The 22,734-nt window shown below is 37.5% G+C and overlaps 1 protein-coding gene across 1 annotated transcript; it reads left to right on the forward strand.

Moving 5' to 3' along the window:
* The first annotated feature begins 6,769 nt into the window (after nucleotides 1–6,769).
* On the forward strand, nucleotides 6,770–21,367 carry LOC145778358 (uncharacterized). The gene is made up of 12 exons (XM_082589829.1): nucleotides 6,770–6,888; nucleotides 7,026–7,097; nucleotides 7,802–7,904; nucleotides 8,359–8,470; nucleotides 9,352–9,421; nucleotides 10,462–10,582; nucleotides 12,554–12,616; nucleotides 13,252–13,298; nucleotides 14,370–14,499; nucleotides 18,891–18,987; nucleotides 19,173–19,308; nucleotides 20,361–21,367. Exons 1-12 carry the CDS (start codon nucleotides 6,792–6,794, stop codon nucleotides 21,107–21,109), a joined length of 1,797 nt encoding a protein of 598 aa, XP_082445955.1. The 5' UTR covers nucleotides 6,770–6,791; the 3' UTR covers nucleotides 21,110–21,367.
* Nucleotides 21,368–22,734: the final 1,367 nt, after the last annotated feature.

Raw genomic sequence — 22,734 nt, forward strand, 5'->3', positions numbered from 1 at the left:
GTCTTAACAGGTTTATGCTATAATAATTTACACTTTAATTGGAACATTTTGCAATTTATATACAATGGATAATTCTGTAATGTCATTGAAAAAAATTAGGTTTTCCCAGTTGTCTCTGCAAGAAAAACTTAGCATCAAAGCACAAGGAAGACCCACTCCAAACCTTGACATTTCCCAATCATCCACCAGTAGAGGTAACCCTTATGCAAGGAAGTTTAACAGAAATGTGTATGATGATCATGACTGGCTGTGTGGCTGCAACAGTGAAAATGCTTTCTTTTGCTTTCCCTGTTTACTGTTTGGTGGAGATCAAGAACATTCCTGGACCAAAGTAGGTGTGAAAGACCTGAAACATCTCAGTAGAAAGACAGAGAAGCATAGTAGATCAACTTTCCACATGAACAATACTTTGAGTCTTTCAGTGCTTGGCAGAGTTAATATTGCTACACTTATAGATTCTGGATATCAACTCTCCATTACTAAACATAATGAAGAAGTAACGAAGAACAGAACAGTATTGTCAAAGATTATAGATTGTATAAAATTTTGTGGCAGATTTGAATTGCCATTAAGGGGACATGATGAAAGTCAAGGCTCAAAAAATCCTGGTGTGTTCATGGGGTTAATTGATTTTGCTTCCAATCTTGACTCACGCTTCCAAAATCATTTTAATTCTGCAAAGGTATTCAAAGGTACATCCAAAACTATTCAAAATGAGCTTTTGGAAACGATTCTTGAGCTTTGCAAAAGCAAAATTAAAGAAGAAATATCACAGTCTGAATTTGTAGCAATCATGTGTGATGAAACTACTGACATCTCAGAGAAGACACAGATGGTGATTGTACTACGGTATGAAAGTCATGGGAAGCCTGTTGAAAGATTTTGGGTTTTTTTTAATCCTGCTAACCAGACAGCAGAAGCTCTGTCTTCAATCCTATTTCAGGAACTTAAAGTTTTGCTTGGGAGCAATACATCCAAACTTGTAGCACAAACTTATGATGGTGCTGCTGCTATGAGTGGTGCAAGAAATGGTGTGCAATCAAGAATCAAGCAAGTATATAGCAATGCACACTTTGTCCATTGTTATGCACACCAGCTAAACTTGGTTATACAAAAAGCCACTTCGCAGAATACCAGTGTCAGAGTCTTTTTTAACAGTCTTTCGGGAATCCCAAGTTTTTTCTCCAAATCTCCTCAAAGAATGGCTGCTTTGGACCAAGTTGCTCAAAGGCGTATTCCTCGCCCATCAGCAACACGATGGAATTTTAAAAGCAGGACGGTGAATGTGACTGGCTTTGCTGCTGCTGGTATAAAACGAATGCTCATAGATCCAAAATTTGTGTTTTGGTTAGATTTCTTTTCGAAAATCATGCCTCATGTTGACATACTGTTTGCTCAGCTGCAGTCTGTGGAGCTTGAGTCATTCAAAGTGCAGTGCTCTCTGGATAATTTTCTGTCAGCAATACAAAGAATAAGGGAAGGCATTGCTGCAGACAATGAGTCACCTTCACCCACACGGAGAATGCCTGAATCCCAAATCATTGATGCTAAAGAAGTATGTGATGTTGTCTTAATGCAGTGTCAAGAAAGGTTCAAGTTCACTAATCATCTTGAAGCAAGCACTTTATTTAATTTGAAAAATGCTTCACAATATGCAAGACAGTTTCCAGAAAAAGCTTTAGAAAAATGTTGTGAAGCATACCCTATGTTAATCAAAGACAAGCTCAAACCGGAGCTGTCTGTTCTCTATTCTAGAAATGACATGCATTCAGTGAGTGGACTTGTGCAGCTGCTTTCGTTGCTAAACCTGGAAGGAATGCAATCAACTTTTTCTGAAGTAATAAAGCTAGCTAAAATTCTACTTACCACTCCAATGTCAACAGCAGAACCAGAACGTTGCTTTTCATCACTGAAAAGGATTAAAACCTTTTCCCGCAGCACCATGTGTACTGAAAGACTTTCTGCATTAGCCATGGTGTCAATAGAAAATCGCTTAATAACTGAAACCAAAGATTTCAACGAGAGGGTAATTGACCATTTTGCCATGGCAAAAAGTCGCCGAATGGAATTCATCTATAAATAAAGGTCCGCTGTCCTTTATATGTGATGCTCAGTAATGTGTAGCAAAGAGTAAATGTGGCACCTATGGCTTGAGCGAGATCAATGGTTATAATTACAATATGTGTGTGTGTATTTGTTTGTTTTTGTAATGTTAGGTTCAGTCGTGTTCTCATTGCTTTAAGAATTGGCGCTCCAATTGTTTCTGGAATGAGGAGGCGACTGATTCTTTTGTTGGTTTTGTTACTGTATTTCTTTTTTACAATATCATTTCTTTTGCATTCTGTCAAAGAAAAATAATTTGAATTGAACTGAATTATACTTGCCATCCAGTGGGCATTTATACTTGTGATAGAATTGAGATTTTGTCTTTGTCCTTCTGTATTGTGATACATGCAGGGTTGCTAGCTGGCTTCAGCTGGCAAAAGATAATTTTTGTAGGAAAGAATAAAAAATGTTAACTTCCAAGCATTTTTAGTTCTGGAGCAGTGGGTGCATACATGCAGGGTGCTCCATAAAAAGATGTAGCTACGGTGATACTACATGTATACTGCAATATACTGTGTGTGTGCGAAGATTATGTACTTTGTAATGAGATCGTTTTTAACTGCAAAAAGTCGTTTGCTATGTATTTTCTAACTAATCACTTAAAGTTAAATTTAAATCCAATTTCACGGCTCAACGGAAGTCAAATCAAATCTGTAGATAGCGTCAGATACTTGGGTGTATTTCTTGACACGGCAATGTGTGATGACAAGGATATAAACCGACAAGTACGATCATTATACTGTTTTACCAATAAATTAAAATTTTACAAGAGCTCCAGTGAAGTTAAAAATGTTCTCTTCCGTTCATATTGTACCCCAATGTATGCATGTCACCATGGGAAAATTATCACCAACGTGAATTAATCGCTTGCGTGTTGCATTCAATAATGCATTTAGAATTATTCACCATTTGCCCAAACATTATAGCGTAGGCTACGTGAACATCAAGTCTTGTGTAACATTGTATGTCATATAACATTTGATGCATTACAACGGAAAAGGGCCTTTTTTTTGTTGGGTAATGTGAATCATCGTCAAACTCTATTGTTGATTCCCTGATAAGGTATGACTGCTATCGTAACTCAAACTACCTCCTTCATTATAATACCACTATGTAGGCTATGCCGTTACCTAGCCTTGATGGCTGCTATGGCACAGCAGTGATATCAACATTCATCGATTGATAAAGTTTAAATTTCTTTTTATAGTTGGGTGTTTGAACAGATTAAGTATGATATTTCATTTTGAATATTGATTTTTGTTTCGCATGTTTAATTTGTGTGATATGGATCGCATGATCTGAAATGGACGATTGATTAATAAATTTATTGCTTACTTCAGCGTCATTCCTGTGAATGTACTTCTGTTTGTCTTTTGTTTCTGTGTATTTTTTTGTGTGGATCGTATGTGGACAATCGTGTCCGATGCCGGCGATCGACAATAAATATTTGCAGACAACAAACTGAGCGAACTATTGAGAAAACGACGAAGTGCATAGAACATAGTTTGATTTGTATTTAGCACTGATTTTGAATATAAAAATTTGAAATATTAGTATTTTTCAAGCTCTACAGCAGCATTTTTGACTGTTATTCCACTCCCAAATTTCTTTTGAAAATGCTCTCAAAATGCACCAAATTAAATGTAATTGTAAAAAATTTTCTGGGGGAGGCCCCCCAGACCCCCCGCCGTGGGTGTCGCCTTCGGCGACACGCCCGCAAGGTTCGCCTGATATCGCCCTCCAACAATTCTTGGATATGCTGCCTTGCAGCCCCCCCAATTCAGGAGGCCACCAGCCGCCACTGCCTGGTAGTTTCGCATACTTCATACTTGTAAAGGCTTTTGACGCAGGGCCGGTTACCGAGATTGACATAGTGAAGTAGAGGTAGGCTAGTGTGTGGAAATGAAAAAGAATTCTTGCCCGAATATGGCTAACCTTAACTATTGATTAATTATTGTTAGGTAGCAATTTGCATCATTACAAAAAAATAAAATAAAAGCTAAAAATTCAAGCACAAGAACACATGCAAAGGGGATATGATAATACTCTGTGCAATGAAATATGGTTGAGAAGTTTTTTAAGCGGCTGTGGAGAAATTTATTTTGTAATATCTGGCAACACTGATACTACTCGAGGTCATGTCACCTTAAACTTCATGACGTTTTTGCTTCTGTGTTTCTTGAGTAGTTTGAGTTTCTTCCCAGGACTAACGTTGAGAGGTGCTGAATCGCAAGCAACTACTGGGTTTTGAAAGGATTCTCTTTGTTGTTCGCACGCAATTTGTTCAGCTTGCAGGGGAGCGGGCTTATTTCCTGACACCGAGAGCAAAGTTGCTCAGTGGTTGGTACGTTAGTATCTTAAACCAACTCTTTTCAAAATGCAAGCAGGAAAGTTTAGTACTATTTTTGAAAAGTCTTTAGTATGACCCGATGTGGAACCGAACTTACATCTACCGGCGCAGAAGCGGGTACTCAAACCACGAGCTCATTTTGCCGGTTTTCACGCAATTATGGCGTTTCTGTATTCCGACCATGTAGGCTACGCTTTCGTTTCGACCTCACAAAAAGACAAAATTATTTGTATTTCGAAATGAAAAGCAACGAAAGTATTTACCGATAAACTTGGTAGGCTATCAGTATTCTTCACTAAGATGCTGCGCAGAGGAACAAACTGCTGACCTTGTTGTTCTTGAATGTCTCATTCACAAGGCACCAAATGGAATGCATAGTATTGCAGAACTGGACAAAGCTACACTCACCTGGCTTTTCATCACCTGCCCTGAAATCTAAACAGCCCTGTCTCACGCGAAAGAAGAAGACTAAAAGAGAAAAAGAATTGATATTGAAGATAAATGTTTATGTTAACACTTATCATATGTTAATTATGCTAACAATATGTTAATCCTGTTTCCAACAAAAATAAACTGAAAACGATTATCAAATATTCAATTCATAGCATGACCAAATTGACCATTAGCTGTGAATTTATAGTAGGCTTATATAAGATGTTTTTTATGACTTTCAGGACAAGCCTTATGAACGCTCACAATGCCAGCTAGCATTGCTCATTCAAAGTTACCGAAGACAACAAAGATTTGTTCAAGTTTAGCCTTCATCTTAGTTGTAGCAGGCAACATTAAACAAATCATGGTGATATCATTATTAATCATTATCATCATCATCATTGCATCTACACATCTATTCTACTTCCATCTTAATGTGGAGGGAAAATCTGCTCAAAAGAACCAAACTGCACAACAAAAAACAAATCAACATCCGTAAATTTTATTAATTTAGTTGCTTAATGACAAAACTATACGAGATTTTTTATGATAAAAGTCATTTATTTATACGGGAAAACAGAAACGTCGTAGCGTTTGAAAGCAAGTGATTGCTTCAAATGTCAAAGCTTTAATAAATAAACCGCAAACTACACAAAGCTTTGGTGATGATCCACGTTAGTTTAGAAAGAGAGACAAAAACCGGTTTTCAGTTATCACGTGACTTGCTGAAGTCATTTGTGCCTAAAGACAAATAACTTGATTGGTCAGCGGGTCATATTAAACCATAGACAAAGTAATATCAAGGACAGGAACTTTTTTAACATTAAGGTTCTTGGGCGACTTGTTTCCTATCAGCTTGTAGCACATTTGTGGTCGAATTCACGATATTCAGTGATGTTTCTTTTCCTCGTATACGAGAGATTAACTAAACGACATCGCCATAACACTTTATATCTTGCTTGTTTCATGCAGTAAAGAACAGATTTGGTATGATTTGAGAAGTCTTTTGTGTGACTCGACCTGGAATCGAACACAATCCCAACAGAAGCAATGGGAGATCCACTTATCTATTAGCTACCGAGCTGGTTGACCACCATCGCACGCTTGCAGAGTAGCGGCAACCCCTTTCCAACAAAACATCGCAATATACTTTAGGGGAGTATCGAACTTTAAACCTTGTGGTCGCTTTCGCGCTGCATGAGACCGTCGATATCTGTTCATGGATCTGAACGCAGTTTTAATGAAACTTTCAAAAATACGTTATGAACAAAGCAGGCAACAGTTAGCCCACGTTGCCCACAATGGATCACAGTTGACCGCTAAGCAACTCAAACTAAACCCTTCAGGCAATGCATGAGTTTTCATCAAAGTGCTGTTAGCTGTTTCACTTGTGCTGAAGTGTTGCATAGAAATAAGCACAGCAACATGATTGCATAAATGCATAAGTTAGGAAAGAAGTGATTTTGAAGTGAAAAATAACAATTTGCATAATTATGAAGGCGAGTTTGTATCAAAAAACAATTAGGCCTACTATGAGAGGCAAGTTAACAAACGCAAAATAAATTCGGTATTAAGTAAAAATATAAAAAAAAACATTCAAAATACGAAATAGATTAGGTATTAACGCAAAGTTATCTTTTAGCAACAGTAAATTTTCAAGAAAAAAACAATTTGTAGACCACACATACTTCGAGACACTGCACGACAACTAGAGCTTTGAGGGATGTATATAGGTTCAGTATCTAATTCATCAACGAATGCACTGGTCAGGGGTCATGATACATCCGGCTAGTCAATTTAGATTACATAGAAATTGAGGCAACGTCAGACTTAACATGACCTACAACAAACTGCGAGTATACTGACAATATACAATTTTGCAGCCTTGTGTGATGACTGAAGTATGGGTGAACTAGTGAGGCTAAGCTTGTTAATATCTTGCTTAGCATATTTGGTTCAAAGTGGAAATAATGTCCGCATCAAGCGAGCTGGATCGAAAGGTAGGTCTACAGTAACTTCTTATACACTGATCGGATTTGATAAGATTACAACATAAACAAAGTTGTAAGTTTGAGGCTGATAAAATAAAAAGAAAGATATGTTAAGTGTGATTAAATTTTATTCTACTCGTTTTCAGTGAGAAATCCTTTTTCGATTCGTCCTCCTTTCAGACTTGCGAAGCAGGAGCCTTACTTTCCCCCACCTGGTTGTAAGTAGCTTAACTGGGTTGTTGTTTATTCGTTTAATTTTGTTCAGTTTTAGATTATTTGTTTAGTGTTTTGAAACAAGTTTTCAAATTAGGTTGTCAGTTCCTAAATAATTGTTACCGCAGGGAAAGCTTAGATAGACCTACCAAGTTTTCTTAATTGTGTAACATATTAGATTAACTGCATGTGTACAGGCTACCAGTAGCAGCAGCCAAGAGGGGTTCATAGCTTCAAAACCCCACTTGAGACCTGTTTGAAGTTATGCGAATTGAATCAGTAATAAAAGCATTAAGTAATAACCTTTTCGGATCATGTAATACCGTGTAAGGTAAGCCCTAATATTATCTTGCTACTAAACAGTAATGATATTATGTAGCATTACTATCAATTAGGCTACGTTGCTTTGACTTGCATAATTCCTCATTCTGGAGACAACAGGCATTACAAACAAAATCGAAGGCACAACCATTCCACCATTGAGATGGTGAAATTGTTCACTTGGTTGTTCAAGCCAATTGTACATTAGAAGCAAGCAGCTGAAAAATTGCTGGTGTCGGGATGCAGTGTAGCTTACATGATGGTGTTGTTCAGTAATATATTTGAAAAATAAAATCAATTTCTATAGAACGCTAAGTCAGATCAACCTAATAGTTATGAACGAAGCCATAAAAGAGATCTGGAATAAGTTATTCTGTCTTCATTCCAGGGACTCACTGCATAAGGAATGTCGTAGCTACGAGCCAGTGGAGGGCAATCACTTCTTCTCAAGGCTTTAAATTCCAAACAACACAATTCCAGTGTACGTGGATGTAAGTACAACATATTGTTTGCATTTGATTCTTTCAGTACAACGTGGCTAACAATGTAAGTACACTAGCCTACGTTGCAATGTCTTTCTTTATCAAAAAGATACCAATAGATTAAGGCCCCTTTTAACTCTAGTGAGTGACAGAGGTACAATATATTACAATCACATGAAATTAATTAAATGTTTGAAGATATTTATTGCATCTAATTATAAAATTCAAGAATTAAAATTTTTGCAATGCATTCAAAAAGGGACGTTCAGAACTACGTATTAAACTACGTAGTTCAGAACTACGTATCAACTCACCACTGCAACATTTATTTGACTCGGTTGTAACTACCCCCTTTCCCAAATTCGTTTCTATACCATAGCTCTTTCTTTGCTTCTAGATTTTGTTTGATGACGGCTTTGGCTGTCTGGGATGGTCCATAAACGCTCATTGTTTGTTGTTTTAGGATTTCGTTGGAGCAAAATGCCGTTTCAGCAAATCAGCAGATTCAGATTTCCGTTCGAAAACTATCCCTGGGAAACAAGCAAGACAAAAGCTGCAGACTAAACTTTTTAGAAGTAAGGTATTTTCTAGCAAAAGAAAGCCCATGACTCCGGGCTTACTGAAGTAGGGAACGACAAAGGGAGACCTGTGGAAAAATAGACTAATTTATTAACCTCGCTTATCCATAACAATGCTTTTAAAAAACAAATTTAACTGTTCTCAAAAATTTTCATTTGGTGATTAAAAGTGTTTGCTCCTTCGAGTGTTTGCACTGGCGACCACTGTGAGTCAGTGGCGGCTCGTCCTAATAGACTGCAAGGCTGCAGCCTACCCTCGCAAAATTGGTGAATGTAAATGTAACGTAAATCAATGTAAAACATTTTTGCAACCTATCCATTAAAAATAGCCACAATCGGCCACTGCTGTGAGTTCTATTTGTTTCGAATTTTGAATATTAATTTGTATTTGCAGACATGCTATAAACAAATTTCGAACCAAGAAGATATAGTTATCTATCTCTCTATTGATAAACAAACTATCTATTGTAAACGCAACAGAAGTCAAGTGGAATAAAGAAGTTGTCAATCACGATTGATAGAAAGACTATTATAAAAGATTAGTGCACGATCATAGTTTCTATAGCCCATGTTCAATGCATACACAAAGTTATATTTATTGACGTTGTTTTAAAGGCAAAGTTCAATTTTTAATAATATTATGCTTGGCACAGTATGACATTTTAATGTTCCACTAATTTTTGACAAAAAGTTTGTTCCTGCAGCAAGCTCAAGATAAGTAAAGAGAGACGCGTAAGCGCTTTCCATAATAGGGTATATGAATATTTTATTTATACTTTTAACAATTTTCACACCCAATCTTGGCAAAGATATGAATGAAATCGTATCTCTTCGCAGTCTATTAGACGTCATTAATCACAGCTGTGGCATCTATTTAGATAATAGACACCGGAAAGACTCAAGGGAGGTTCTGTGATTTTCATAAACCGGGAGATTACGTCACTATAGGTATGGTCTGTGTCTTTGCAAAAGATAATTCAATAAATCAAACTTAGGCATAATTCTTTAAGATGTGAACGATATGAACACGGTGCAACTTTCTTCCATAACTATAACTACCATTTTAATGACTATTACTGGTCACATATTTCTTTGTTGTGATGTTGTTAGTCATAATTGCATTTCATTATTGTCAATGTATAGTGTAGACCAGGGGTCGCCAAACTACGGCCCGCGGGCCGGAGCCGGCCCGCGAACTGATTTCATCCGGCCCGCTACGGCCTGCGGAAATAACAGCTGCACTACAATTGTTGGGGAAAAAATTTACCAAACTTTTGTAAAGGACTGACGTTGCTGTTTATCATTAGGCCACCACAAATAGGGACAGCCCAGGCCAAATTTGGAAAGATGTAATGTTTTTTCAAGAGCACGATGCCCTGTAGTGCATCACAGCAGGGGATAGCTTTTCCAGCAACCTTTTGATTTTCATCACAACTTTGCTATTCCACCGCTGACTTTGTTATTTATAGTGCTCAGTTCAAGTCAATGAAGATTCTAAATAGTTGTATATCTTTTCGCAATTTGCATCCGGCCCACAGCTGTTAATCTCGCAGCAATCCGGCCCTCAGAGAAAAAAGTTTGGTGACCCCTGGTGTAGACCAATGTTTTTTAACAGGTGTTCCGCGGAGCACTAAAAAATCATCAAGTGTTCTGCAAGAATTTTATTAGTTAGACTAGTATTCCATGAAACAACGGTCGAAAATCAAAATCACAAAAGCTTCGTGTTTGTTATTCTGCAATTTCTGCCCGAATATCAACTTTGTGTTTATCCAAACAGGCCTAGATATCGCACTAAGAAAAACTGAAAGTGAATAAATTTTTGTTGTGTTACCAGTTTTATTGTAGCCTATCATTATTATAACTTGGTATAGTGTTTCGCAAGATTATTTTTATGAATAAAGTGTTTCGTGGCTCAACAAAGATTGAAAGACTGTACACTATTAATAGAATCTGGACCGATTATTGTTAGTTATTAAAGATGTGTTCAGGTGACCACGTTCGATTGGACGTCCAGGGGGAAGGAGGACTTGCTAATCTTGTCCGAACGAAAGGAAAGAATCCATTTATCATCAGTTACAGGGGAGTTACGAAACAACTGCCTGGAGAAAGGTACCAAAGAGGCAATACTCGTTGGATACTTTAACATCTATGCCTGAGCCTGTGCAATACACAGATTGTACCACGTCTATCGCTTGCCATCAAAATATCAAACGACCACAAAGCCTTAAAGAGAAAACGTTCAAACAAACGCATTTCAACACGCAAGTAGTGTGGACCTTGAAGAATGTTATCTCCGCGCGGTTTGCCTTTGTAGCAACTAACGCTGAAATTGTGAGGACATTGATATAAACAAAGCATATAGCCTACTGTAGATGTATTTAGTGCAAGCTTTGTCGGGCGTCGTGTTTTGAATTTTAATTTATTGAGTGGAAACAATAATAATAATGTTATGGTTTTATTTATTGTCGCTCTACAACAGCTAAGGTCTTTTAGCGACAGGGCTCATTTTCAATTTATATCTGGTTTACGATGTTATCACATTATCACCCGACTCATTCTCACTGCGCTACGCAGGATAGAACACAATCGGTACCGTTTTTAAAGTCTTCGGTTTGACCCGACCTGGAATCGATCTCAGATCTACCAGCACCAGAGCCGAAGGCGAAACCACTCGGCCACTGAGCTGGTGAGTGGAAACAATAGTTCTGCACCAAACGAAGCGGTAGGCACTTTGACATAGGACAGTTTTCCTTGCGAATCAGCTGATTTCAGTCATGCGACTCAGCACGTGATATTCTGACTGATGATGTACTCGAAAGATTTTTGATACAAAGAAAATTAAGTAAATGTATCGCCACAAGCAGGGTTAAGGTTAGGGCAAGGGAATAATCATTTCGATTGCGTGGGTTCGATTCCCACCCTCTGCTAATGTTCTTTTTTCTTCTGCAACTGAACTGAGTGCAAGAAGGATCTTAATGACTGTAGCCTAATCAATTGAGTTTATAAGGAAAATTGTCCTACCTTTCTTAACCAATGCGCCGCGGCGCAATGGTGGTAGCTGGTTCGCACGGAAAGCTGTCCTATGTTAAAGGCATAGTAAATGAAATTTTCAAACGGGAATTAAGCATTAAAGTGCGAAAACTGAACGTTCAAGAATACATTTCAAAACAAATTACCAAAAAAAAAAATTGTTTTTAATAGCACTGGCAAGGCCCAAAGTCCAATGTTTCATTTGTTTTTAATTTTTTTCAAAATGACCAAAAAGTGGAAACACTGCTCGAGAACACGTCACTATCGACAGCAATAACAACAGCCACGTTACCACTTCTGATGTTTCAACATCAGATCTGATGTTTTGATCAAACTGTCTGATGTTTTGATGGTGAAATCTGCAGTTTTGACGTACATACATACATAGCCTACAGTTAAATCGCTCCCAGTGACAACCATTGCGCGATCAACTGATTGCTAGAAGACTATAGTGACGTAGACTGTACAGTCGCACGCTCGCAATGCTGATCAGACCGCAATGGGGCAAAATTTTATTGAAAATCGTTTTGTGGTAGCATGTTAAACACAAAGAACGTGGAAAATCGCCAAGTCAGGTTTTTCCTTTACTATCCCTTTAAGTTGCCTACCAAACGAAGTCTCGAGAGGAAACGGCTGCTCGTAGACTGAAACAAACGAGGAGTGAAAGATGCCACCTCTGTCACCAGCTCAGTGGCCGAGTGGTTTAGATGTCGCTCTGGTGCTGGTAGACCTGAGATCGATTCCAGGTCGGGTCATACCACAGACTTTAAAAGCGGAATCGATTGTGTTTCTTGCATAACGCAGTGAAAATAAGTCGGGTAATAATGTGGTGACATCGTGAGTATGCTGCAAAATTAAACATGAGCCTTGTCGTTGAAAGATCTTAGCAGTTGTAGAGCGACAATAAATAAGCTACAACATTATTATTATTATCAGTTCTGCCAAAACCGAGCTTTAACAGTGTTCATATTGAGCTATGCTTTAGCTGAACAGGTGACCACTTTACTGTGCAAATAGCTTTTGTTACAACTATTTTTTTCGTTCTAACAGATCTTACATAGCACAAAAGATCGCCTACGATAAGTACCATCCTCCCTCCAACAGCTTTGGAATGTAAGTATATCGCTTGGTTAGTTGAACATATACGGTAGATTCAGTAGCACTGACATGAGGTCCAGGGGGTAGGCTACTTTTAGACCTAGGCCGCAGGTGATTTAAGGGGCCCGTAACATTTCCAAAGGGGCCAGGGGGCTTGAAAAAGTCACAGGTTATTCTTTAGATTCAGTGCTTTTTTCTCCTAAGTTTCTTGATTTGAGATCCCAGGATCTCGTTTGTACCGGACTCAAATTATCCTCTCACTAGCCATGTATACAGTAGGCCATAAAAGATTTTAACTTTAAAAAGAATAGAAGACAGAATTATTTTATTAATGAGAAATCTTAATAAGCCAAAACAGTTGCAAAAAACAGGGAGTTCGCATTTGAAGTCTAAAGATTACTATACTGTATATATAACTTACAAATAGAAACCATTTAGACCTTTAAAACAAATTGAAATTCCGGAAGCACTTGTTCTTAACTTTATGATAGCATTTCATTTTGAAAATTTTTAAGAACTATTTTGAGTAAAAGTTCGACAGTGATTCCTTCTTCAATTGTCATAACTGTGAGTAATAAAATGTGCGCTATACATGATCGCCTGATTTCAAAACCAGTTTTTGTAAACTGAATCCTCGCTATTTGATGTAGAGGAACTGACTTCGAAAAGGAAGGAAAAAAACGGAACAAAGGAAAAGGTAAGATGCAATAACTTAATAAACATTTTCAAAACCTTTTCTTTCTATTTTACGCACAGTTAGTTATGTAAAGTTTCTTGTTTCTCTGGGCAAGAAACTTTACGATAATTGCCTCTACCCAGTGATCGATTTCGAGTAATGGGTAGTACCAAATTTAAGTCATAAGTAGAGTAGACAACCGGAAACAGACATTGCAGTCGGCTGCAGCGTGGGTCAGGTGTACGTCGGAAGGCGTACACCAGTGCATAGCGCTCGTCCGCTTTCCCGCAATGCAGGATAAAGATATGACAAACAAACAAAATCCATTTGTTGTTTACTTTATCCTATATGCAGTAGCCTACGCTCTATCAAGGGACGCATCCAATCTGGATTCAGGAAACCGAAAACCCACTTGAATGTTTTTACGCTTTTATGTAAAAATATTGATAAACGGTGCTAAAAAGCGAGTTTTTAGCTTTTGCAAATAGTTTCATATTTTTCTTATTCTAATATAACTATCTGGTCGTAGCCTTGCAGCCATATTTCTACATTGCATGTTTGCATGGTAATGTTTCAATAACGCCAGTTTGGATAAATTGAGGCAATTTTTAGAAGCATTCTTCTTCAAATGCAAAATACTGGAGACAAAAAGCTTTGTATTAATTTTTGTTGTAACTTATTTTTAATCTTATCAATCACCAATTTTTTCTTCATTGTATTTTTTAATTAGATTAAAATTCTAACTGACTGGAGTGCACTGTAAAAAACATTCAGAAAATTTTGTATACTGCAAAGTTGAAAGACTTTACACTACTAAGTTCGGGTTGAGCAGAAACATTTTGTACCGTATACAGCATGATGAATTGTGATCATATGGGTGCAAAAATGGCATCATCGAAAATAAGGTGTCGATTTTGAAAGCTGCATCATCTATGATGCATAATCTTATTGCTTTTGATAAGCATTATTGAAAGCCTCAGCTTATGTCGGTTTGTTTATGATTTTGTTATTAATGTGCCAGAAACCAAAACTGTTGTGTAATAATAAGCGATCGTGTAACAACAACGACAAGGCAATATTGTGTCGTCATAGACCTAGGCGACATTGACAATGAAGATGATGACGACGATCAATTCGGTTCCTTGGGAAAGAATGGAGTGATCGGGCTTGCTGTGTTGGGTGGGATTGTTCTCATTGCGGTGATTGTGATCCTTCTAAAGAAGTAAGTTTGATTCAATTGAAAAGAACAATGCTGATTGGAGACCTGAGTTGAAGAACTACGTAAGTCCAAAATACGACTTTTGACATAAAAGCAAGTTAAAGTTTTCTCAACGTTGTTTAATCTTTTCTTTCCATGCAACCAGCAGCGTGTGTTATAGCGAAATTAAGCCGTTTATCAAATCAGATTTTGGGTGGGGACAGGCATTGACTATCATATAACATGCTTTTGGCAATAACTCAATTTCAAAAAAATGTGACTTAATTATTTCTACAACTCAGGTCTTCCATTGTTGTACATATAACCCAAACTTCTTTCATTGAACTACCCAGCTAGCAAAAGTCGATATTTTTGCTACTGAGTATACTGTGACTCTTTGACTCAAACTAATTGGGTATAGCCTAATATGACTTTACGTCACTCAAATCTCAGCCACTACAAAAAAACTCAACTAAAACACTATACAAACTATTTTTCACTGACCGAGCATGGTAAGTAAGCTGATATTCATTGAAACAAATAAATTGACTTGACTTGATGTGAAAGTTAAGTATGAAATGTCGTGAAATATTTGCCGTCTTAATTGGGATAAGCTTACCACCATTGGCGTATGTGTTGAAAAAGAGCGATCTTCCTGGCGTCAGCACTACCTGACTACTCACTATAGAACAGCGAGCATTGTGTTTCGCTAACCATACCGGTGTAGCCTCGACACTAGCCATCAAGACTTTTCCTAAAACATGTGTTTCTCAGCAGTCGAGTGTAGCAGGAACTCAGCGATAGACACGTGTTTTGCCCATGAGGCTGGGCTCATCAGTACCGCACCACTAAAGCAGCGGTTGAGAACTATGCGGCAGGAATTAGTGGTGCGGTACTGATGAGCCCAGCCTCATGGGCGAAACACGTGTCTATCGCTGAGTTCCTGCTACACTCGACTGCCGAGAAACACACCATTGGCGTATGATGACTATTTTTTGGGTGTTCATATTTTCTAGAAAGCTTCAATCATATGCTTGATTTGCACAGTGATTATATCATGTCAGTTTATTTTGATAAGATCTTAACAGCTATTGAGAAAATGGCAAACTTGGTGTGTGTTTAAAGTCTGCTAAAAGAAGCAACTCCCAAAAAAATCGTCACCGTGCGCCACTGAATATTACAACCACTTAAGTCGTCATAGACCTACTTTTCTAAGATGGTAGGTCTAGTGTTCTGTCTACTGATCGGGTGAGTAGTGGAAACACCAACGTGACATTCGGAAGGACCTCGGTTTAATTGGCGTCTGGAGCACATACCTTTGTGTTGCCAAGACCAGGGCCTCCGAGAGAAGTCAGCACTGGTCCGGAAACAATACGAAAAATGGGCACCCATAATGTTTTTTAGCAAATATACAACTAATTTGTATCTTGAGTTGCATGTTGGTGTTAAGCTGAAATCAGCCTACTTTCCTCAGCATGAAAAGAACTTCGTTCAATGTAAAAATCATCAATATAATCACTGGATTACACTTGCAGCAAAAATGCCATTGAGGCAAACTATTTTGTCTAGAAAGCTTTGTAAACACACAATAGGCCTACAGGCAACGAAAATAGTTCAACCAAGCATTTAATTCAGGAGTGTCCAAACTTTTTCCCACGCGAGCCAGATTTGATAATAAGTGTTCGGGGGCCAACAGCCACAATAATTTTTCCGAAAACTGAAAGTTGAATTTATATGATTTTTGTGTGTCTGCAGGCCAAAAATAACACATTGTACAACAACAGGGGCACAACATCATGAAAAGCATGACCAACAAAAGGCTATTTGACCACACGAAAACAGAAGATCTTTTAACTATGACAAAATTACATCCAATTGCAGCAATAATAAAATCAAAAGTTTTAAAACTGTTCGGCCACACTAAAAGATCACAATTCGGAATCAGCAAAGTTTGCACAGAAGGAAAAGTAGAAGGAAAAAGATATCGTGACAGACAACCAAAACGATGACAAGACAACATCCAATCATGGACAGGACTCAACTTGGCGACACTGGGCGAGCTGGCTCAAAATCGCCACTCTTGGAAGCAAATAACTCATGTTGATGCGCAATCTGCTGAAGGCAAAGATGATGACTGATGATGATGATGATGATCCATAAACAAAAAATATACAGGATTTACTTTCTTTAATCGTGCTTGGACTGATACCTCTAACTTTCCCAGATAACTTATGTTGGATACAACATCCTATATGCCTAGCAAACGCAGATTTTGAAGTTAAGGTTCAGTTGTCAAGCAAAAATAGTTCCCGCTTAGCTAAAACAGCACCAGTTTTCAAGTTGAAACTATCAATACAATCGAAACCGTTCAATGATATAGAAGTTATTTCAGCTTCAGATTTTACGTCTTGAAGCTGTTCAACATCGCCTACCTTAACACAAAAATGATTTGTTCTTGATGAGAAGCATCGAGAGTGACATTTACAATGATTGAGAAATACTTGGAACTACGCACTTCATTTAAGAATTTGTTGATTATTTAGTTGGTACATTTTTACTTTAGTACTAAAATTGGGCCCCCTTCAAAAGTGCAAAAACAAAAAACTACTCGTTTTTCCTTTACAATGTTTTGCTAAGGAGGAAACTGGCCCGATTTCCCCCTCCCCCCTCTCGGAGCCACTGGCCAAGACACACAATAAACGCTTTAAAATGAACTCGAAAGGTTCGTTCCTTGTCTTTCATCTCGTTTAATTTCGCTTTAAATCTTCAACCATGAGATACAAGCTTGGGTATAAGACCAAACATTTCACTGTAACTTATCGGTAAAGTGAAACTTTTGTGCGCTTTAAATATGTCGTTGGAACGATCGCGCAGAAAAAACTGTGATCTTCTGTGTTGTGTGTCTTTTCTAAAAAGCTGTTATCCTTTTCTGAAAGTTTTTAGTAATGCAAATACAGGATAACAAATTAAGTATTGTATGCATTGCTTGTAAAGTGGGCCTACTGAAACAAATTCAACTTTATGGCTATCATTTCGTGGGCAGTAGCCTACCTTGTTCAGTCCTGGCCCACTGCCAAGCATAAGTTGTTGGTTACTTACATATTAGTTGCTAAGATTATGCTGACTTTTTCGAAAGATATTAATTTTAATCAACATTTGCATAGGCTATAGCCAGGGATATCTATAACTACGGGATTGGAAACTCTATGGAACTGAAAACCATTTTATACACCAGTAGGGTCACTTTTCTTTGTGCGCTGCTGTGATAAATAATCACATAAATTGATCTCAAAGGTCAGCAAGTAGTAGGCTAAACGAACAACCAAAAGTGTAACAATCAATTCACCTGCTGTAAATTGTAAGGTCTACTCTTGCCTGGTTTGTTTATTTGTTTGTATTCCATTAGTGGTCATGTTGTATTTTGTTTGCTGCTTAAAAAATTTCCAGACTGACTATTGGTTATAGTTCTGATGACATCTTAAACGAATTGGTTTCGTACTGGATTGGTCTGTGAACAAGTTGATGATACAACAACATATTTCACCGATTGCTGAACACTCCTCATTTACGTACTTCTGATCCGAATTGCAGTACGCAAAATGCTAAAGAACAACAGTAGGCGGTTTGGACTTGTTGCATTTATTCATTTTTTGGATTCATTGTTTTTTTTCTAGCAGCGCAAATGTACTTTTATATTCAATTAAGTTTTAATATGAGTGTATATTTTGTATTAATATTGTAAAATCGAATTTTGTATACCTTTTAGTCGGCATTTTATTTTGTTAATCTTTCTGTAGTCGTAGTAATGTGATGACCCTACTGATGTATAGCACTGAATAGAGTTTCCAATCCCGTAGTTATAGATATCCCTGGCTATAGCGCAGATGCGCATTGTCTGCTTGTGTAGGCAGCTTTCACGCAACTGCATTCTTGTAAATTTATTTCTTTAATAAGGTTCAGTAGCGTTGATATGGGGCTCCAGAGGGTAGCATACTTCTCGGCCCAGGTCTAGGATGCTTTTAAGGGCCCGTAACCGTTCCAAAGGGCCCGGGAATTTGAAGACACCACTTTGTATTTGTTGGATAAGATGAGTTTTTCTTAGAAAAGTCTGAATTTGGGTTCCGAGAGTCTTATTGGTACTGGACCCAAATTATTCTTCCAACGGCCCTGATAAGGTTACCAATTAAAATGCAATTTAACGGTATTTTTGTGTTGCTTTTGTTGTGCGGGACTGGGTGTCGAACTCACGTTTGCCGACATAGATACCCGCTCAATCCATCGCAACAGCAAATGCGGTTTGCGGTCAAATAGAATAAACTCCAATATGTTTTTAATGCATATCATCAAGCAACAAAATTTATCGGTTAGTTTTATGCAAGTTATCATGAAAATATTTCCACAAAAATTGATTTTAGATACTGCGGTAACTCCAAGAAAGAAAAAACAAATAAAGACAAACCAGACAGTTGGTCCGCCGAAGAAGGAAACTTCACTACTCCACAGCAGCATTCGGTGAGTGTTGCCAAAACACTGCAATCAGATTGCGTAAGGCCAGTAAAAGTAGATGATGTATCATTGATTAGGGTTATTTGAAGTGATTTGTTTGGTTGAAACAACTATAGTTTTTACAAAATAAATTTTTCAACAAAACATTTTTCAATATCATTCAAAGGTTGCCATTTTTTCTTGCATTTTAGAAAGTAATTGGTCTACCTGGCCACCCATGCGCTCCGTTGGGGAACTTCTATGGCAAGTCACTCCATAACGAAGTAATTTTAATATCAGAAATAACTTCGTCTCTTCAGTACAACGAATCCTTACCGCCGACATCAAGTAAGTTGAATAGGCTACGCATAATGTTGCAATTGTGCTTATGCCTCGACTGACAAAACCTTGATTGGTTATTCCTGGTAGTTTTGACGGTAGCTCTTGACCCAGGGCCGATTATCGAGATTGGCAGAGAGAGGTTTACCGATTGTTAAAGTGTAAGTTGTTGCCGGGAAATTATTGCCGCTGAATGGAGAGTAGTCCTGAAATGCGTTGCTCAAGCGCACACCCCAAGAGTCGAACCAGCGTCGCGTGATATTGAGCCAGGCGCGTAACCACTGAGCTAACGAGGCGGACGATTGTACAGCATCAGGCTAATTGGTTTTTAAGGTATGGTGACCTTTATACACAAGCCATGCCAACGTAAAGCTTACAAATTGACTGGAGGCCGATCTGTTAGTAGCCAAAATTGCTTGTATAATTTGATAGTTTGAGTAGTAGTTAATAAATATAGTATTTGTGTATATTTTCTGTGCTTTTGAAGTATTTTTGTGCTATTATTACCATACAAATAAAGTACTAGATTTTGGTTCTTGTGCTAAGAATTCAAAAAGTGTCTGGCAACACTGACAAAAGAGAAATATTGTCATGTTTAACGTAATTTAGAAGTTTTGCATTGATTTAAGATTCAGTGATCACTGATCACACTTTGGCAATGACAATTTGAATTCTTAAAACTATCATTTCAAAGGGATATAAAGTAAAATTATTTTCGAATCCAAAACCGAAATTACATCGGCCTCCAGTCAGGCCTCCAGTTTGAAAGTTGTGCAATTGCTCTCCTAAGCTCAGGGATACATGAGTTTCAGCTACAGTCTCCCGCCACATTTCTAGTTACATGCATTCACCTGTGTAAATTAAAGCCGTGATGAAAACGCAGCTCTTTTTATAAAGCTAAACAAGTGGCCTGAATGATTTTGCTGCAAATGCAATAAAAAATTTAGGCTACAATCGTTGTTCAGTGTAGTTCTTTGTTAAAAAATATAAAACTCGTCAAAGATTTAGCAGCTTGTAGCATAGGTTACTTGCAATTACAGACAATGTTTTAATATTTACAGAGAAGCAACCACAAAGACTTTATTTACACTCCTCCGTCACCAGTAAAGCTGAACATGAAAAGCAACTTGCGAATTCAAAGATGTCTTCTCGACTCAAAAAAACAAATCTAAATAAAAATCGCTGTGCCAAGACAACAAAAGTAATTTCGGCAGAAATTGAACAAGATCAAATGAAAAACAAAATAGCAAATCCCAAAAAATTCCCTTTAAAAAATTCTGAAAAGCATAAAAGGGCCAAGACATTCTCACCAGAAGAAAAAAGAACGCGAAAAATAACTTCCCCAAAGAAAATAAAAGTTGGAAAAGAAGAAAAAGTGATAAAGGCAAAAACGAAAAAAGGACTCCCGGAAGGACGCAAAGAAAGTGGAGACATGAAAAAGACAGCAAAGCATCTTGAAAAAAGGCCAAAGAAAAATAAGAAGGAAAAGTTAGACGTGAATATAAATACTGACATCAGACTTTCTCGTTCTCAAGACAAGGCAAAAACAAAGAGCAAAAGATCTTCTAAGAACGATGCGGAAAACACATGTAAAGACAAAAAAGACAAATCCATTACAAGAAAACATCACAAAAAGAAGAAGCTTATGAGCGCAACTAAGAGTGAAAACACACGAAGAAGAAAACAACCAATTTCTTTAAAAGAAAACATCAAATCTGCAAAGTCTCGCCCAAATGGGAAAAAAACGACCACTAACGGTCATACACCGAAAGCAAGACACAGCAAACCAAGAACCAACAAAGTGGGTTGATGCTTAGGTTTGTCTTGTTGCTGAAATTTTCGATTCGTAAAAACAGCGGTGGAGTCGGTCAGGAGGAGTAAATACAAATCCATTTGTATCAAACACAATCGCTTTCAAATACGTAACAAACAAAAAAAAGACCAAAAGCAAAAACTGAATTACAGCATGTGGCAACTCTGCTTTTGTTTTGTTAACTTTGAATTCAAAGGACAAAAAGCAATAAAAGTAACGAATTATTGAATAACCTCCAGCGTAAGTAAGTTACAAAATTATATTAAAGGATTCAAAAGTATTGTAATTCAATTCAAAAGTATTGTAACTTTTGAGGGGGTTTCAAATTGTACTTTCAGACTTTGAAATCTAACATGCGTCACATGTTGCCAAATTCTATCTGAAAACTCACATATCTCTCTCTGCTCATTTCCTCCATCTATACGTAGCGCCATAGATCTGAAGGGCGTCGGTACGATATTCGTGAAAAGCACATGAATGTGTCTTTGAGCCTAATACACTGGATAATCGTGCCGCATTTTAAACTCATTGTTCTGTTTTGGTATCAAGCACATTATAACATTCGTGTTTTGTCGCTTTTACATTTTTTAGACCTCTGCTATGTTTGGCATATAATGTTTTTCGTCATGATGGTCAGTAGTACAGTAAAAACAAACTAAATTGAAACAACTGACCCCATGACGTATGGCCTCTGCTTCCAGCTTCTATTTGTGTTGCTATTTTGCTGCTAAATTGCACTGTATTGTATAGCCTATTGTTACAAAAAACACAATGTAAAAATGTTTTATTTCTACTGAATTTTCTTCTCTGATAAGTTTTTTCTCTATGCTGACGGTACCCTGCTAAGATTGTTCTTAAGTGTGCTATTAAATTAAATTGTCGATCTTATTGTAAACTTCTCACAGATTTCCTGAAATATCATTTATTTTTAGTTTTCGTTTCAAGTCTTGCCATTTAGTTGCGTCATCATTATCTATTGCGTCGCTTCAAGGGATAAATTAACTTTATTTGTTATTAGACTGGTAAAGTCTTTCATGAAACTCCATTGTGATTACGTTGCTGCAAGTTTTAATGTGAGACGTACAGGTTTAAATTTGCATTACAAGTAGTTGTACATTACAACTTGCATTACAATTTGCACCACAGCAATACGCTATGAGGCCAACAGTTCTACAGTTCTAAAATCAATACTAAGTCTTGGTCGTTACTCGAGCTCACTATAAGATTCTACAAGGGATTTTGAAGTTGTTCTTTAATTTGTGATTGTGTTTTTGTCTATGCGTGGCTGGCTCAGACCAGCCAAGAGAATTTAAAACGCTCCGTACTGGTGTTGGTCACTTAAGCAAAACATGTTTCACTGTTTGTTAATCTCACCAACCTGCGGTTGTGGCGAAACTCAGATTGCACTGTGCAGTTTTTGACCTGCAGGACATGTGGACGACATAGACCCTAACACTGAGACAGTGCGCTGGTTTCGGCAGTTGGAAGATGCTGCCTGAGTTGCAGCCTTATACGCAAGAAGAAGACTTAGCCATGGCACAATGAATTAGTTTTCTATCTCCAGGTGGCCTTTATTGTACTTATTTTGTTAAAGATTTTTGTTTATATAAACTCCAAGCATC

Source organism: Aplidium turbinatum, chromosome 10, assembly GCF_918807975.1.
Source record: "Aplidium turbinatum chromosome 10, kaAplTurb1.1, whole genome shotgun sequence".
In the NCBI taxonomy this organism is placed as follows: domain Eukaryota; kingdom Metazoa; phylum Chordata; class Ascidiacea; order Aplousobranchia; family Polyclinidae; genus Aplidium; species Aplidium turbinatum.

Excerpts from the sequence above, each read along its gene's own strand:
- LOC145778358 (XM_082589829.1), top strand. The coding sequence starts at position 6,792 with ATGGGTGAACTAGTGAGGCTAAGCTTGTTAATATCTTGCTTAGCATAT. Across the intron at positions 7,905-8,358 it reads CAATTCCAGTGTACGTGGAT|GATTTCGTTGGAGCAAAATG; the intron begins GTAAGTACAACA and ends TTGTTGTTTTAG. Across the intron at positions 19,309-20,360 it reads ATCCTTACCGCCGACATCAA|AGAAGCAACCACAAAGACTT; the intron begins GTAAGTTGAATA and ends TAATATTTACAG.